Source organism: Scyliorhinus torazame, chromosome 1, assembly GCF_047496885.1.
Source record: "Scyliorhinus torazame isolate Kashiwa2021f chromosome 1, sScyTor2.1, whole genome shotgun sequence".
Taxonomy (NCBI): domain Eukaryota; kingdom Metazoa; phylum Chordata; class Chondrichthyes; order Carcharhiniformes; family Scyliorhinidae; genus Scyliorhinus; species Scyliorhinus torazame.
In genome coordinates, this window is record NC_092707.1 from 101,488,691 (window position 1) to 101,505,345 (window position 16,655).

At 48.0% G+C, this 16,655-nt stretch overlaps 1 protein-coding gene across 7 annotated transcripts in view; it reads left to right on the forward strand.

Moving 5' to 3' along the window:
• pisd (phosphatidylserine decarboxylase) overlaps window positions 1-16,655 on the forward strand; it is a 209,295-nt gene that overhangs the window by 47,233 nt on the left and 145,407 nt on the right. For 3 of the 7 annotated variants that reach the window (XM_072498783.1, XM_072498827.1, XM_072498820.1), the window contains one exon: window positions 9,200-9,381. In XM_072498783.1, the coding sequence (XP_072354884.1) occupies window positions 9,200-9,381 (182 nt within the window). Of the gene's footprint in view, window positions 1-9,196; window positions 9,382-16,655 lie in introns of those variants that run through there. The other 4 variants (XM_072498774.1, XM_072498836.1, XM_072498811.1 and 1 more) reach the window with 3 other exon arrangements.

Sequence of the window (16,655 nt, forward strand, 5' to 3'; positions counted from 1 at the left end):
CATGGCTGGTCATACAAATTCAGTATACCACTCCTGCTTTCTCTCTATACCCCTTTATCCATTTAGCCACAAGACCACGTCCAACTCCCTCTTGAATATATCCAACGAGCTGGCCCCTACAGCTTTCTGTGGTAGAGAATTCCACAAGTTTACAACTCTGAGAGAAGAGGTTCTTCCACATCGCAGTCCTGAATGGCTTACCCCTTATTCTTAAGCTATGACCCCTAGTTCTGGACATCCCTTACATTGGGAACATTCTTCCCGCATCTAGCCTGTCCCATCAGGATTTTATATTTTTCTATGAGCTCTCATTCTTCTAAACTCCAGTGAGTACAAGCCCAGTTGATTCAGTCTTTCTTCATATATCAGTCCTGCCATCCCAGCAAATAGTGTGGTGAATCTTTGCTGGACTCCCTCAAACTGGGAGACCAAAATTACACACTACTCAAGGGGCAGCACGGTAGGACCGTGATTAGCACAGTTACTTCACAGCTCCTGGGTCCTAGGTTCGATTCCTGGCTTGGGTCACTGTCTGTGTGGAGTCTGCATGTTCTCCCCATGTCTGTATGCGTTTCCTCTGTGTGCTCTGGTTTCCTCTCACAGTCCAAAGATGTGCAATTAGGTGGATTGGCCATGCTAAATTGCCCTTGGTGTCCAAAAAGGTTAGGTGCGGTTACAGGGATAGGGTGGAGGTGTGGGCTTGGGGAGGGTGCTCTTTCCAAGAGCCAGTGCAGACTCGATGGGCCAAATAACCTCCTTCTGCACTGTAGATTCTGTAATCTGTGTGGTCTCACCAAGGTCCTTTATAACGGCAGCAAGACATCCCTACTCCTGTACTCAAATCCTCTCGCTATGAAGGCTGGTATGCCATTAGCTTTACTCACTGCCTGCTGTACCTGCATGCCAACTTTCAGCGATCGTTCCATCATGACACCCAGGTCTCGTTGCACTTCCCCGTTTCCTAAACTGCCACCATTCGGATAATGTGCCTTCCAGTTTTTGCCACCAAAGTGGATAACCTCACATTTACCCACATTATATTGCATTTGCCAAGTATTTGCCCACTCAGCCAACCTGTCCAAGTCACCCTGCAGTCTCTTTGTATCCTCCTCACAGCACACACTGCCTTCCAGCTTAGTGTCATCTGCACGTTTGGAGATATTGAATGCAATTCCTTTGTCCAAATCATTAATGCATATTGTGAACAGCTGGTGTCCCAGTACTGAACCCTGTGATACCCCACTCGTCACTGCCTGCCATTCTGAAAAGGACCCGTTTATTCCCACTCTCTGCTTCCTGTCTGCCAACCAGTTCTCTATCCACATCAATGCATTACCGCTAATGCAATGAGCTTTAATTTTGCTCTCTAATCTCTGATGTGAGACTTTGTCAAAAACCTTTTTAAAGTCCAGATACAAAGCATCCACTGGACCACCCTTGTCCACTCTACTGGTTACATCCTCAAAAGATTCCAGATGATTTGTCAAACATGATTTCCCTTTAATGAATCCATGCTGACTTGGACCGATCCTGTCCGCACTTTCGATCCTGTCCGCACTTTCCAAATGCTCAGTTATTTCATCCTTAATAATTGACTCCAGCATTTTCCCCACACCGATGTCAGGCCAACCGGTTTATAATTCCCCATTTTCTCTCCCTCCTTTTTTAAAAAGTGGGGTTACATTACCTACCCTCCAATCCATTGGAACTCTTCCAGAGTCTATAGATTGCTGGAAAATGATCACCAATGCGTCCAGTCCACTATTTTTAGGGCCATTTCCTTAAGTACTCTGGGATGCAGAGCATCAGGCCCTGGGGACTTAGCAAGTTTTAATCCCATCAATTTCCCCAATACAATTTCCTGACTACATAGAACATAGAACATACAGTGCAGAAGGAGGCCATTCGGCCCATCGAGTCTGCACCGACCCATTTTTAAGCCCTCATTTCCACCCTATCCCTGTAACCCAACAACCCTTCCTAACCGTTTTGGTCACTCAGGGCAATTTATCATGGCCAATCCACCTAACCTGCACGTCTTTGGACAGTGGGAGGAAACCGGAGCACCCGGAGGAAACCCACGCACACACGGGGAGAACGTGCAGACTCCCCACAGACAGTGACCCAGCAGGGAATCGAACCTGGGACCCTGGCGCTGTGAAGCCACAGTGCTATCCACTTGTGCTACCGTGCTGCCCATACTAATAAGGTCATTGTAGTGCAAGATCCTTTAGGGAAGAGTGACCATAATGCAGTAGAATTCTTCATTAAGATGGAGAGTGACACAGTTAAGTCTGAGACTAGGGTCCTGAACTTAAAGAAAGCTAACTTTGATGGTATGAGACGTGCATTGGCTAGGATAAGCTGGCAAAAATACTTAAGGGCGGAACGGTAGCACAGTGGTTAGCACAGTTGCTTCACAGCTCTAGGGTACACAACTCCCACTAATATTTTTTGCCCTTTGGTGATTCCTTCAGTTCATGCTAGACCCTCTGTCCTCTAGTATTTCTGGAAGGTTATTTGGGTCCTCCTTCGTGAAGACCGATCCAAAGTAATTAGAACATAGAAAATACAGCACAAAACAGGCCCTTCGGCCCACGATGTTGTGCCGAACCTTTGTCCTAGATTAATCATAGATTATCATTGAATCTACAGTGCAGAAGGAGGCCACGCGGCCCCCCGAGTCCGCACCGGCCCCCGGAAAGAGCACCCCACCCAAACTCAACACCTCCACCCAACACCAAGGGCAATTTGGACATTAAGGGCAATTTATCATTGGCCAATTCACCTAACCCGCACATCTTTGGACTGTGGGAGGAAACCGGAGCACCCGGAGGGAACCCACACAGACACGGGGAGGACGTGCAGACTCCGCACAGACAGTGACCCAAGCCGGAATCGAACCTGGGACCCTGGAGCTGTGAAGCAATTGTGCTATCCACAATGCTACCGTGCTGCCCTTGAGAACAAATAAATCTACACTATATCATTTTACCATAATCCATGTGCCTATCCAATAGCTGCTTGAAGGTCCCTAATGTTTCCGACTCAACTACTTCCACAGGCAGTGCATTCCATGCTCCCACTACTCTCTGGGTAAAGAACCTACCTCTGATATCCCTCCTATATCTTCCACCTTTCACCTTAAATTTATGTCCCCTTGTAATGGTTTGTTCCACCCGGGGAAAAAGTCTCTGACTGTCTACTCTATCTATTCCCCTGATCATCTTATAAACCTCTATCAAGTCGCCCCTCATCCTTCTCCGCTCTAATGAGAAAAGGCCTACCACCCTCAACCTTTCCTCGTAAGACCTACTCTCCATTCCAGGCAACATCCTGGTAAATCTTCTTTGCACCTTTTCCAGAGCTTCCACATCCTTCCTAAAATGAGGCGACCAGAACTGTACACAGTACTCCAAATGTGGCCTTACCAAAGTTTTGTACAGCTGCATCATCACCTCACGGCTCTTAAATTCAATCCCTCTGTTAATGAACGCGAGCACACCATAGGCCTTCTTCACAGCTCTATCCACTTGAGTGGCAACTTTCAAAGATGTATGAACATAGACCCCAAGATCTCTTTGCTCCTTCACATTGCCAAGAACTCTACCGTTAACCCTGTATTCCCTGTGTTCAACTGGTCTGCCATCTCTTTGTTGCCCATTATGAATTCACCTGATTCTAACTGTAAGGGACCTACATTTGTCTTCACCAGTCTTTTTCTCTTCACGTACCTATAGAAGCTTTTGCAGTCAATTTTTGTTTTCTGCAAACTTACTCTCATTCTATTTTCCCCTTCTGAATTAAACCCTTTTTCCTCCTCTGCTGAATTTTAAATTTCTCCCAGTCCTCATGCTTGCTGCTTCCTCTGGCCAATTTATATGCCTCCTCTTTGGCTTTAAAACTATCCCTGATCTCCCTTGTTAGCCATGGTTGAGCCACCTTCCCCACCTTACTCTTGCGCCAGACAGGGATGTACAATTGTCGGAGGTTCATCCATGAAAATGTCTGCCATTGCCTATCGACTGTCAACCCCTTAAATCATTGAATCGTAGAATTGACAGTGCAGAAGGAGGCCATTCGGCCCATCGAGTCTGCACCGGCCCTTGGAAAGAGCACCCCACCCAAGCCCACACCCCCACCCTATCCCTGTAACCCAGTAGCCTCCACCTAACCTGCATATCTTTGGACTGTGGGAGGAAACCGGAGCACCCGGAGGAAACCCACATAGACACAGGGAGAATGTGCAGACTCCGCACAGACAGTGACCCAAGCTGGGAATCGAACCTGGGACCCTGGACCAACTGCACTTTACCCACTAGCGAGAGCGGCAACATGTCCCATCGTTTGAAGTCCTCCTCCATCTGCTCCATCAGCCTCGTCAGATTAAGTTCATGTAGGGCCCCCCAACTCCTAGCTATTTGGATCCCCAAGCACCGAAAGCTCCTTTCCGCCCTCCTCAGCGGTAGATCGTCTATCCACCTTTCCTGGTCTCCTGACTGTACTACAAAAAGCTCACTCTTCCCTACATTAAGCTTATAGCCCGAAAAATCCCCAAACTCCCTTAGAGTCTGCATGACCTCCACCATCCCCTCCACTGGATCCGCCGCATACAGCAACAGGTCGTCTGCACAAAGCGACACTCTATGCTCCTCTCTCCATCGGACCACCCCCCTCCATTTCCTAGACTCCCTTAATGACATGGCCAAGGGTTCAATTGCTAATGCAAACGACAGGGGGCACCCCTGCCTCGTCCCACGATACAGCCGAAAATACTCCGACCTCCGCCGATTCGCAACCACACTCACCACCGGGCTCTGTATAGGACCTTAACCCAACTAATAAACCCTCCCCCAAACCCAAACCTCCGCAGCACTTCCCAGAGGTACTCTACTCGGTCAAAGGCATTCTCCGCGTCCATGGCCGCCACTATCTCTGCCTCTCCCTTCTCCGGTGGCATCATTATCACGTTTAGGAGCCGCCGCACATTGGTGTTTAGTTGCCTGCCCTTTACAAATCCCGTCTGGTCCTCGTGGATCACCCCCGGGACACAGTCCTCGATCCTCGTAGCCAGCACTTTTGCCAGCAACTTAGCATCCACGTTGAGGAGCGAGATCGGCCTGTACGACCCACATTGCAGTGGGTCCTTGTCCCGTTTCAGGATCAAAGAGATCGTCGCCTCAGACATTGTCGGGGGCAGGGTCCCTCCCTCCCTTGCCTCATTAAAAGTCCTCACTAGCAACGGGGCTAACAGGCCTACTTACTTCCTGTAGAACTCAACCGGGAACCCATCCGGTCCCGGGGCCTTCCCTGCCTGCATACTCCCCAGACCTTTGATCAGCTCCTCCAACCCGATTGGTGCCCCCAAACCAGCCACCTCCTGCTCCTCCACCCTCGGGAACCTCAGTTAGTCCAAGAATCATCACATCCCCTCTTCCCCTGCTGGGGGCTGGGATCTGTACAGCTCCTCATAGAAGGCCTTGAATGCCTCATTTACTTTTGTCGCACTCCGCACCGTAGCTCCCCTTCCATCCTTGACTCCACCTATTTCCCTCGCTGCCATCCTCTTACGGAGCTGGTGTGCCAGCATCCGGCTCGCCTTCTCCCCATACTCATACGTCGCCCCCTGCGCTTTCCTCCACTGTGCCTCTGCCTTCCCTGTGGTCAACAGGTCGAACTCCGTCTGGAGATGTCGCCTTTCCCTAAGTAGTCCCTCTTCAGGCGCCTCTGCGTATCTCCTGTCCACTCTTAAAATCTCCCCCACTAACCTCTCCCTTTCCATGCCCTCTATCTTCTCCCTATGAGCCCTGATGGAGATTGGCTCTCCCCTGATCACCACCTTCAGCGCCTCCCATACCACCCCCACCTGCACCTCCCCGTTGTCGTTGGCCTCCAAGTACCTTCCAATGCACCCCCTCACCCTCCCACATACCGCCTCATCTGCCAGCAGTCCCACATCCAACCGCCACAACGGGCGTTGGTCCCTCTCCTCTCCCAACTCCAGTTCCACCCAGTGCGGGGCGTGATCTGAAATGGCTATGGCCGAATACTCCGTTCCCTCCATTTTCGGGATCAGCGCCCTGCCCAGAACAAAAAAATCTATCCGGGAGCAGGCTTTGTGCACGTGGGAGAAAAAAGAAAATTCCCTGGCCTGCGGCCTGGCAAACCTCCACGGATCTACTCCCCCCATCTGGTCCATAAACCCCCTAAGCACCTTGGCTGCAGCCGGCCTCTTTCCGGTCCTAGATCTGGAGCGATCCAGTGCTGGGTCCAACACCGTATTAAAATCCCCACCCATTATCAAGCTTCCTACCTCTAGGTCCGGAATGCGCCCCAACATACGCTTCATGAATCCAGCATCATCCCAGTTCGGGGCGTATACGTTTACCAATACCACCCACGTCCCCTGCAACTTACCGCTCACCATCACGTATCGACCTCTATTGTCCACTACGATATTCTTGGCCTCAAACGACACCCGCTTCCCCACCAATATTGCCACCGCTCTGTTCTTCGCATCCAGCCCCGAATGGAATACCTGTCCTACCCATCCCTTTCTTAATCTGACCTGATCCGCCACCTTCAAATGTGTCTCCTGGAGCATGACCACATCTGCCTTCAGTCCCTTTAAGTGCGCGAACACTCGGGCCCTCTTTACCGGCCCATTCAGGCTCCTTGCATTCCACGTTATCAGCCGGATTGCCATCCCCTTTTCTAGGCCAGTCCCGTGCCCGCGCCGCCCTCACCCTCCAGTCCCCCAGACCCATGTCTAGCTCTTTTGCTCCCCCCAAAGCACTCCCGTAAGTCTGCTGACCCCGGCTTCCCCCGCTGTTCCATTGACCCCCCCCGTGTGGGAATCTCCCAATCAGTGTGCGCTCCTCCATTCTCCCCCCCCCCCCCCCCCGTCCTTCCCTAGCGTGGGAAAAAGCCCGCGCTTTCCTAAGCCTGCCCCGCCCCCTCTGGCGCAGCTCCTGTCACGGCCTTGTCTCATTTCCCCCATCCCCGAGCCTCCCCTCCCTCCAGCACCGGCGCCCACCGTCTCGTACAGTCTTCTCACCAGGTCCCTTTCCCCATCCCCATCCATCACCCAACCCGTGGAACATTTCCTGCGCGTGATTAACACCCTGTGTACAACAAACATCGAACGTCCCCCCCACCCTCACAAACCCTCAGTTTGAGTCCAACTTTTCAGTTTGAATAAAGGTCCAAGCCTCCTCAGGCGTTTCAAAATAGTGATGTTGATCCTTGAATGTGACCCACAATCGCGCTGGCTGCAGCATTCTGAATCTCACTCCCTTCCGATGCAGCACCGCCGTGGCCCGGTTGAAACCCTCTCTCCTCTTTGCTACCTTCGTGCTCCAGTCCGGATAGATTCGGATCTCCGCATTCTCCCAGCTGCTGCTCCGCTCTTTCTTTGCCCATTTCAAGACCCTCTCTCTGTCCGTGAAACGGTGAAACCTCACCACAATCGCCCTTGGCGGCTCATTAGCCTTGGGCCTCTTCGGCAGCACCCGATGTGCCCCATCCAGCTCCAGAAGCCTCGGAGGGGCCTCCGCACCCATCAGCGACTCGAGCATCGTGCTCGCGTATGCCCCGGCATCGGCCCCCTCCACTCCTTCAGGGAGACCCAGGATCCAAAGATTCTTTCTCCTCGACCTGTTCTCCAGGTCTTCGAATCTTTCCGCCCACCTTTTGTGCAGCGCCTCGAGCGCCTCCACCTTCACCGCCAGGCCCAAGATCTCATCCTCGTTCTCATTAACTTTTTTCTGCACCTCCTGGATTTTTACCTCGTGGGCCTTCTGGGTCATCGCTAATCCTTCAATCGCCGACAGCATAGGCGCCAGCATCTCTTTCCGCAGCTCCTCAAAACAGCGCTTAATAAACTCTTGCAGCTCCGGCCCGCCTTCCACTTTATCTCCAGCCGCCGCCATCTTGTTTTTCTTCCCTCGCTTCTCTCGCTGCTCCAACGTCGCATTTTTAGCCGTTTCACTTCTTGTCCGTTCCATATACAGTGAAGGGGGACCTCACTCTCACCTTCCCACACGGAACGTCTTCAAAAAATTCCCGTTGGGGCTCCTCCGGAGAGCCCGAAAGTCCGTGATCACGGGAGCTACCGAATCGTGCGGCTTAGCTCCGCATCGCCGCAACCGGAAGTCTGAATGGTGCTTTTCAGATGCAACTCTTAATTCATCACCTCCAATCCCTCTTGCTAAGTAGAAACCTGTAAATAACAGTTCCTTCATTCTTCTGTTGTATAATTCAAATTATTGTCTCCAGGTACAACTTGAATTTGGAAATCAAAAATTACACAACCTGGATTTCATCGAAACATAATTCTGACAGGGCTGGACAAACTTGGATGCAGGGATGATGTTCCCCCTGGCTGCAGAGTCAAGGGTCTCCGAATTCAGGGTGGGCCATTTAGGACTGAGACTGAAATGAGAAATTTCTTCACTCCAGAGGTGATGAACCTTGGAATTCTCTACCACAGAAGGCTGTGGAGCTCTTGCCACTGAATTTATTGAAGAAAGAAATATATTGCTAAAGACGAAAGGCGTTAAGGGGTTTGGGGAGAGCGGAGGAGTGTGACATTGAGATATATGATCAGCCATGATCATTGTATGCAATCATGGAAATTACAGTGCAGAAGGAGGCCCATCGAGTCTGCACCGGCCCTTGGAAAGAGCACCTCTACTTAAGTCCACACCTCCACCCCATCCCCATAACCCAGTAATCCCATCAAACCTTTTGGACACTAAGGGGCAATTTGGAATAGCCAATCCACCTAAACTGCACATCTTTGGACTGAGGGAAGAAACCGGAGCACCTGGAGGAAACCCACGCAGACACTGGGAGGAAGTGCAAACTCCACACAGACAGTCACCCAAGGCCGGAATTGAACCCGGGACCCTGGAGCTGTGAGTAAGCAGTGCTAGACACTGTGCCACCCATGAAATGAAAGATCGACGAGTATGGAATTCGAACCCACGCAGGCAGAGCACAATGGATTAGCACTCCATCACCGTAACCACTCGGCCACCTGGTCCTCGTATTGAATGTTGGAGCAGACTTGAGGGTGGAATGGCCTAGTCCTATTTTCTGTGGTTCTATGGAGTATTTGTGAAAACTGGTAAAACTGTATGTTAGTAGGTTAGTCAAACCTTATATTCTAATCTCTACTTGCTTTTGGTCCAAGCAGATCACCGGATTCTGCAGATGATCGCTTTTGGAATTGCGAGTCGTGTCCGTCCGTTGCACTTGTTAGTGGCCACGAGTGGCGGATACGTGGGATACTGTCAGTACCATAAGTACAAGCTGCGAGAACTCGAGCACTCTGGAATAGAAGACCTGGTGCAAAAGAGCTTAGCTTCTGAGTGGCAGGTGGGTCAATGGACACGGTGATTGAAACCATCAATGGTACTTGTTTTACAGCATTATGATAGATCAGATGCCGATCAAGAGTGTAGCATGCAAGCAGGGGGGGCGGGGCAGGGGGGGCAGCAGCATGGTGGTGCAGTGGTTAGCACTGCTGCCTCACGGCGCCGAGGTCCCAGGTTCGATCCTGGCTCTGGGACACTGTCCCTGTGGAGTCTACACATCCTCCCCGAGCTTGGTGGGTTTCGCCCCCACAACCCAAAGATGTGCAGGCTATGTGGATTGGCCACGCTAAATTGCACCTTAATTGGAAAAAATAAATTGGGTACTTCGAGTGCAGCACACCATTCTTTAACACTTTTTACTAGTGAAACTTTAAGCAACTTTGATATGATCCCATTTTAAAACCACTTGGCCCCACTTGAATCCGGCACAGATGTTATGGCTAAGTCAGCAAGTTTTTGTTTAGAGAATATCTCCAAAACATTTGCTCCTCTTGTCTTTATGCTTTTTATGCTTTCGGGGAAGTTTATATAACCTGGGAAGAGTGAATTTATTTTCAAACAATTTTGTATCTTTTTGTATTGTATCTTATTACTGTTTAGAAAATGGACTAATATGGAACAAAAAAAAATCCACGCCGTTAGAGTATGGAATCAAAGGAGTGGGGAAAGTAAGGGCTAATATAAGCCATAGTGCTAGAATATATGGGAGGAAATGATATAGGAATGAAACTAAACTGGTCATAAATTGATTGAAGGAGCACTAGGAAAATGAAGGAGAAGCTCTCCAGGTTTGAGCTCTGATAGTACTAGATGTTTACCTAAAATTATGGGAATAAGTGAGTGTTAACTGTTTAAACTTAATTAAACTGTATTGGTACAGGAAAAAATGAGTTACTTCTGGATAGGGCAGGATCAGAAACACTGATGATTAAAATAAGACTGAGGTAGAAACGGAATGTAAAATTATAAATGTATATTTAGAAATGCTCACCAAAGAGATTTGATGGGAGAGTTAGGGAACTGGAAAACTAGTGAGAGTACTGGGATAATCGGGATGGGGAGAATAGAGGGATATCAAAGATAAGGGCTTCAAGGGTATGTGCAGGACGACCTTCAGTGGAGAATTGACAGTACTGGGATAATAGTGAATGTACTGGAGAAAAGGGCCTCCATGGAGAATAATGGGCGTTCGGAGACTGGGTACTGGAAATAAGGATAGTGAGGGTACTTATAATAATAGTAACCTTTATTGTCACAAGTAGGCTTACATTAACACTGCAATGAAGTTACTGTGAAAATCCCCTAGTCTCCACACTCCAGCGCCTGTTTGGGTACACGGAGGGAGAATTCAAAATGTCCAAATTACCTAAGAGCACTTCTTTTGGGACATGTGGGAGGAGACCGGAGCACCTGGAGGAAACCCACACAGACACGGGGAGAACTTGCAGACTCCGCACAGACTGTGACCCTAGCTGAGAATCAAACCGGAGACCCTGGTGTTGTGAAGCAACAGTGCTAACCACTGTGCTACTGTGCCGCCCTTACTGGTAGAGTGTGGTTTTGGAGAGTGGGTCTGGAGGAATGGGCTCCAATGGGAAGGGGAGGGGAGTGAGCGTACCAATTGCCAAGGAATTTTTCTTGTCCTTGACTTAATGTTCTCGAATGACAAATTGGGATTTAATAGCTCTTTTTACAGAATTTTAATTTGTAGCATGAAGAAGGCCATTCGGCTGTCACGTCTGTGCTGGATGTTTGAAAGGGTAGTCATGAATTCCCATGCCTCCTGCTTTTTGTTGTAACCCTGTATGTTCTTCATCCAACTCTCCTTTAAAATTCTTTAGCGTCGGGTGGCATGGTGGTGCTGTGGTTAGCACTGCTGCCTAATGACGACGAGGACCTGGGTTTGATCCCGGTTACTGTCTGTGTGAAGTTGCACATTCTCCCCATGTCTGCGTGGGTCTCAACCCCCCCCCAACCCAAAAGATGTGTTACCAAAGGGTAGATAGATTGGCCAAGCTAAATTCCCCATAAATTGGGAAAAGCATAATTGGTTATTCTAAATTTATATTTTAAAATAATTCTATAGAGGACAGCTCTACCACCTTTATTGGTTAGTGTTTCTGTAAGTGAAAATTATTCTTCTCCCCACTAAATCTTTTGCCTAGTTATTGACCCAGTTGCCAGAGGGACAACCTTTCCCTATCTGCTGTTTGTTTTATATTGTACAGGTATCCCAAATTTAGAGCGCTAACCATGTTGATGGTTTACTCGGAACTTTTAGTCTGGGAGAAGCTGGGAAGCTGCAGACACTTTAGAAACATGGTCGCAAAGCAACCACAGCTGGGATCTAAATATCCCATTTGACATTTCAGAAGGAAAGGAAGAAAGAATAAGGTAACTGTTAATAAAGGATCCGATCAATACAGTAGTAAGAAATTATCTTGATTCAGAAGATCAAGATGTAGAATCCGTTTAGGTGAGGTGGGAAACAGCAAAGGGAAGTATTCACAGGTAGGAGTATTTTATAGTACCCCTGACAGTAGCCACATTGTGGGATGGAGTATAAATGAATAAATAATAGAGACTTGAAAGAAAGGTACTGCAATAATTGTGGAATGTTTCAATCTTTTTGTATAGATTGAATTAATCAAATTAGCAAAGGTAGCTTGAAGGATGAGTTCATAGTGTATTTGGGACAGTTTCTTAGGACATTACCTTCTGAAACCAACGAAAGGTAAAGGCTTTTTTGGACCTTGTCAGGATTAATTAATGATCTTCTAGGTAAAAGTGATCAACTGAATGTAAAATTTTATCATGTTATGGAGAATGGGTCTGAAACTAGAGTCTTAAACTTAAAGACAATTACAAGAGTATGAAGACAGTTGGCTGAAGTGGAATGGGAAAAGGCGAGACAGTAAACTAGTGGCAGACATTTAAGGAGATATTACATAACCCTCTGAGGCATATGCAACTTGGTTAAGGGTGACATAAAATTGAAAGAAAAGATGTACAATGCTGTGAAGATTAGTAGTAGCCCAGAAGATTGGGAACATTTTAGAAACCAGCAAAGAATGACTTTAAAAAAACACAGAAAATTGGAGTATGAAAGAAAAGTACCAAGAAATGTAAAAACAGACAGTAAAAACACTTATAAATATATAAAAGCATTGCTGCAAAAAAAAAAAGACTCAATTGCCAAATGACGAAGTATATGAAAATGAAAGAGTAACAAAAGGAAGTATTAGTCCCTTAGAGTGGAACTTGGGTTTAATAATGGGAATGAAGGAAATGGCAGAGACTTTGAACAAACATTATGTATCTGTTTTCACAGTACAGAGCACAAAGATTACCCCAAGAACAGTTAAAAATCAAGAGGGAAATGGGAGGAGCTTTAACAATCTTGATCACTGGATAAAAAATAACCCCAAAATTAATGGGACTAAACACCGACAAGTGTTTAGGAGACAAGGAGCTAATGGCCTTCATCCTCTGGTCTGAAAACTGTAGGCCGGTCAGCCTAACATTTCACTGGGAAAATACTACAACACATTATTAAGGAGGTAGTTGCAGGGCATTTAGGAAATCAATACAATCTGGTTGGGACAGCAGATTTTGTGAAAGGGAATTCATATTTGACAAATTTGTTAGAGTTCTTTGAGAATATAACAAACAGGGTGGATAAAGGGGAACCAGTTGATGTGGTGTTTTAGATTTCCAAAGGATAAGTTACGACACAAGATAGGAGGTCATGGTGCAGCATGGTGGCGCAGTGGTTAGCACTGCTGCCTCATGGCGCCGAGGATCTGGGTTCGATCCCAGCCCCAGGTCACTGGAGTTTGCACGTTCTCCCCGTGTCTGCCTAGGTCTCATCCCCAAAACCCAAAGATGTGCAGGGTAGATGGATTGGCCATGCTAAATTGGAAAAAAAGAATTGGGTACTCAAATTTATAAAAAGAAAAAGGAGGTCATGGTGTTGAGAGTGACATATTAGCATGATAAAATATTAGCTAACTAACAGGAAATAGGGTTGGACTAAATGGGTGATTTTCAATAAAGATTGCAAATAGTTGAGGCCCGGAGACAGTGGTGGGGTCTCAACTATTTGCAATCTTTATTGATAACTTTGATGAAGGGACCGACTGTATTGTAGTCAAATTTGCTGCTGATACAAAGATAGGAAAGCAGGTTGTGAGGTGGATGTAAAGAGATTTGGCAGATGGAGTATAATACATAGATACATGGAACATACAGTGCAGAAGGAGGCCATTCGGCTCATCGAGTCTGCACCGACCCACTTAAGCCCTCACTTCCACCCTATCCCCATAACCCAATAACCCTTCCTAACCTCTTTGGACACTAAGGGAAATTTAGCATGGCCAATCCATCTAACCTGCACGTCTTCGGACTGTGGGAGGAAACCGGAGGAAACCCACGCAGATACGGGGAGAACGTGCAGACTCCGCACAGACAGTGACCCAGCGGGGAATCGAACCTGGCACCCTGGCGCTGTGAAGCCACAGTGCTAGCCACGTGTACTACCGTGCTGCCCTAATGTGGGAAAACGTGAGACTGTCACTTTGGTAGGAAGAATGGGAAAGCCGAATATTACTTAAATAGGAAGGGAGACTGCAGACTGTGATACAGCGATCTGGATGACCTGTACACATGAATAACAAAAAGTTTTTTAAAATGTATTTTGTTACAAACGTGTATCAAAACAGGCTACAGCAAATAAACACCCGAGAAACAGACTTCCCCAGCAATTAACTATACAACTACAGATTGTTTTCCTTTTCACCTCCCCCCGCGACGAACAGCTCCTCAAACATGGTCACAAACATCCCCCACCTTTTCTCAAACCCCCCGTAGAGTCCCTTAACTCATACTTTATCATCTCCAACTGCAGGAAGTCATGCAGGTCACCCAAGCAAGCCGCTACCCTCGGTGGCGATGCTGACCGCCACTCCAGTAAAATTTGCCGCCGTGCAATTAGAGAGGTGAATGCCACAGCATCGGCCTTTCTTCTCTCCATGAGCTCCGGCTTATCTGAAACCCCAAATATCGCAACCATAGGGTTCGGATCCACTTCCTCCTTCACTATCCTAGCTAAGACCGCGAACACTCCCGCCCAGAATCTTCCCATTTTTCACAACCCCAAAACATGTGCACATGATTCGCTGGCCCTCGCCCACACCTCTCGCACTCATCTGCTACCCCCTGAAAGAACCCACTCATTCTCGCCCGAATCATGTGCACCCTGTGCACCAACTTAAACTGTATCAGGCTCAACCCTGCACAAGAGGAGGTTCCGTTTACCCTACGCAGTGCCTCACTCCATACTCTCCAATTAATCTCCCCTCCCAACTCTGCTCCCATTTCTCCTTGATCTTCACCACCTGCTCCCCCAGCCACTTGAATATATCCCCAATTCTTCCCTCCCCTTCCACATCTGGAAGCAGGTGCTCCAGCAGGGTGTATCCCAACAATCTAGGGACCCCCTCCAGACCTTTCGCGCAAAGACCCTAACCTGCAGATACCTGAACTCGCTCTCCCTTGGCAGTTCTACCCTCTTCCTTAGCTCCTCCAAACTGGCAAGCCCTTCCTCCAAATACAAATCCCTCACCTTGACCAGCCCCACTTCCCTCCACCTCCTGTATACACTATCCATCCCCCCCGGCTCAAACCTATGATTCTCGCGCAGCGGCGTTAGCACCGACATCCCTTCTACCCTAAAATTCCTCCTCAACTGATTCCATATCTTCACCGTGGACTGCACCACCGGGCTCCCTGAATACCTGTTCGGAGCCATTGACAATGCTGTCATCACCATAGCCCTCAAACTAGACCCCTTACAAGATTCCTCCTCCATCCGAATCCACTCTACCCCTTCTCCTTCCCACTAATGCTGCTCCTTGTCTACATTCGCCACCCAATAATAATGAAGCAAGTTTGGCAAAGCCAACCGCCCATGCTTGCTTGTGCCTCTGTAGCAGCGTCCTCCCCACCCTCGACACCTTCCCCGCCCATACAAGCCCGAAATGATAGTGTCCACTTTCTGAAAAAAGGCTTTTGGTATAAAGATCGGGAGAGCTTGAAAGATAAACAAGAACCTCGGCAGAATATTCACTTTCATCACTTGAATCCTCCCTGCCAATGTTATGTCCAGTATATCCCACCTCTTAGAATCACATAAGTTAGCATGCAGGTACATCAAGTAATTAAGAAGCCAATTGCAATATTGGCTTTTATTGTAAGGGGGCAGGGAGGGAGACATGCAAAGTATAAAAGTAAAGAACCATAGAATCTATGGCACAGAGACAGACCCTTCGGTCCAAACTGGTCCATGCCAACCAAAAACCCCATCTAAGCTAACCCAATTTGCTTGCAATTGGCCAATATACCTCTAAATATTTCCTATCCATGTATCTGTCCAAATGCCTTTTAAATGTTGTCAATGTACCTGTGTCAACCACTTCCTCTGGCAGCTCATTCCACTTGCGTACCACAGTGTTTTTAATTTTAAAAAATTTTTTAAATAAAAATTTGGTCCTCAGGTTGCCATTAATTCTTTTCCCTCATTTTTTTTAATAAACATTTTATTGAGGTATTTTTGGTATTACAACAACAAAATAAACAATGTACATGAATCTATACACACAGTGCAAAAGCCGTCTCCCTCCCTTACAGGCCCCATCTTTATTAACCCCCTACTCCAAGCCAAACTGAACCCCCCTCCCCCCCCCCCTCTGCTGATGACGATTAATTTTCTGCAAAGAAATCGACGAATGGTTGCCACCTCCGGGCGAACCCTAACATTGACCCTCTGAAGGCAAACTTGATTTTCTCCAAACAGAGAAAGCTAGCCATGTCCAATAACCAGGTCTCCGACTTCGGGGGCTTTGAGTCCCTCCAAGCTAATAGTATCTGTCTCCAGGCTACCAGGGAAGCAAAGACCAGAAAGTCTGCCTCTTTCTCCTCCTGGATTCCCGGGTCTTCCGACACCCTGAAAATCGCCACCTCTGGACTCGGTGCCACCCTTGTTTGTAACACCGTGGACATGACATCTGCAAACACCTGCCAAAATCCCCTAAGCTTCGGACATGCCCAGAACATGTGGATATGGTTCGCTGGTCTTCCAGCACATTTTGCACATCTCTCTTCCACCCGAAAGAATCTGCTCATCCGGGCCATTGTTATGTGAGCCCGATGAATGACCTTGAATTGTGTCAGGCTGAGCCCAGCACATGTTGTGGACACGTTGACTCTACTCAACGC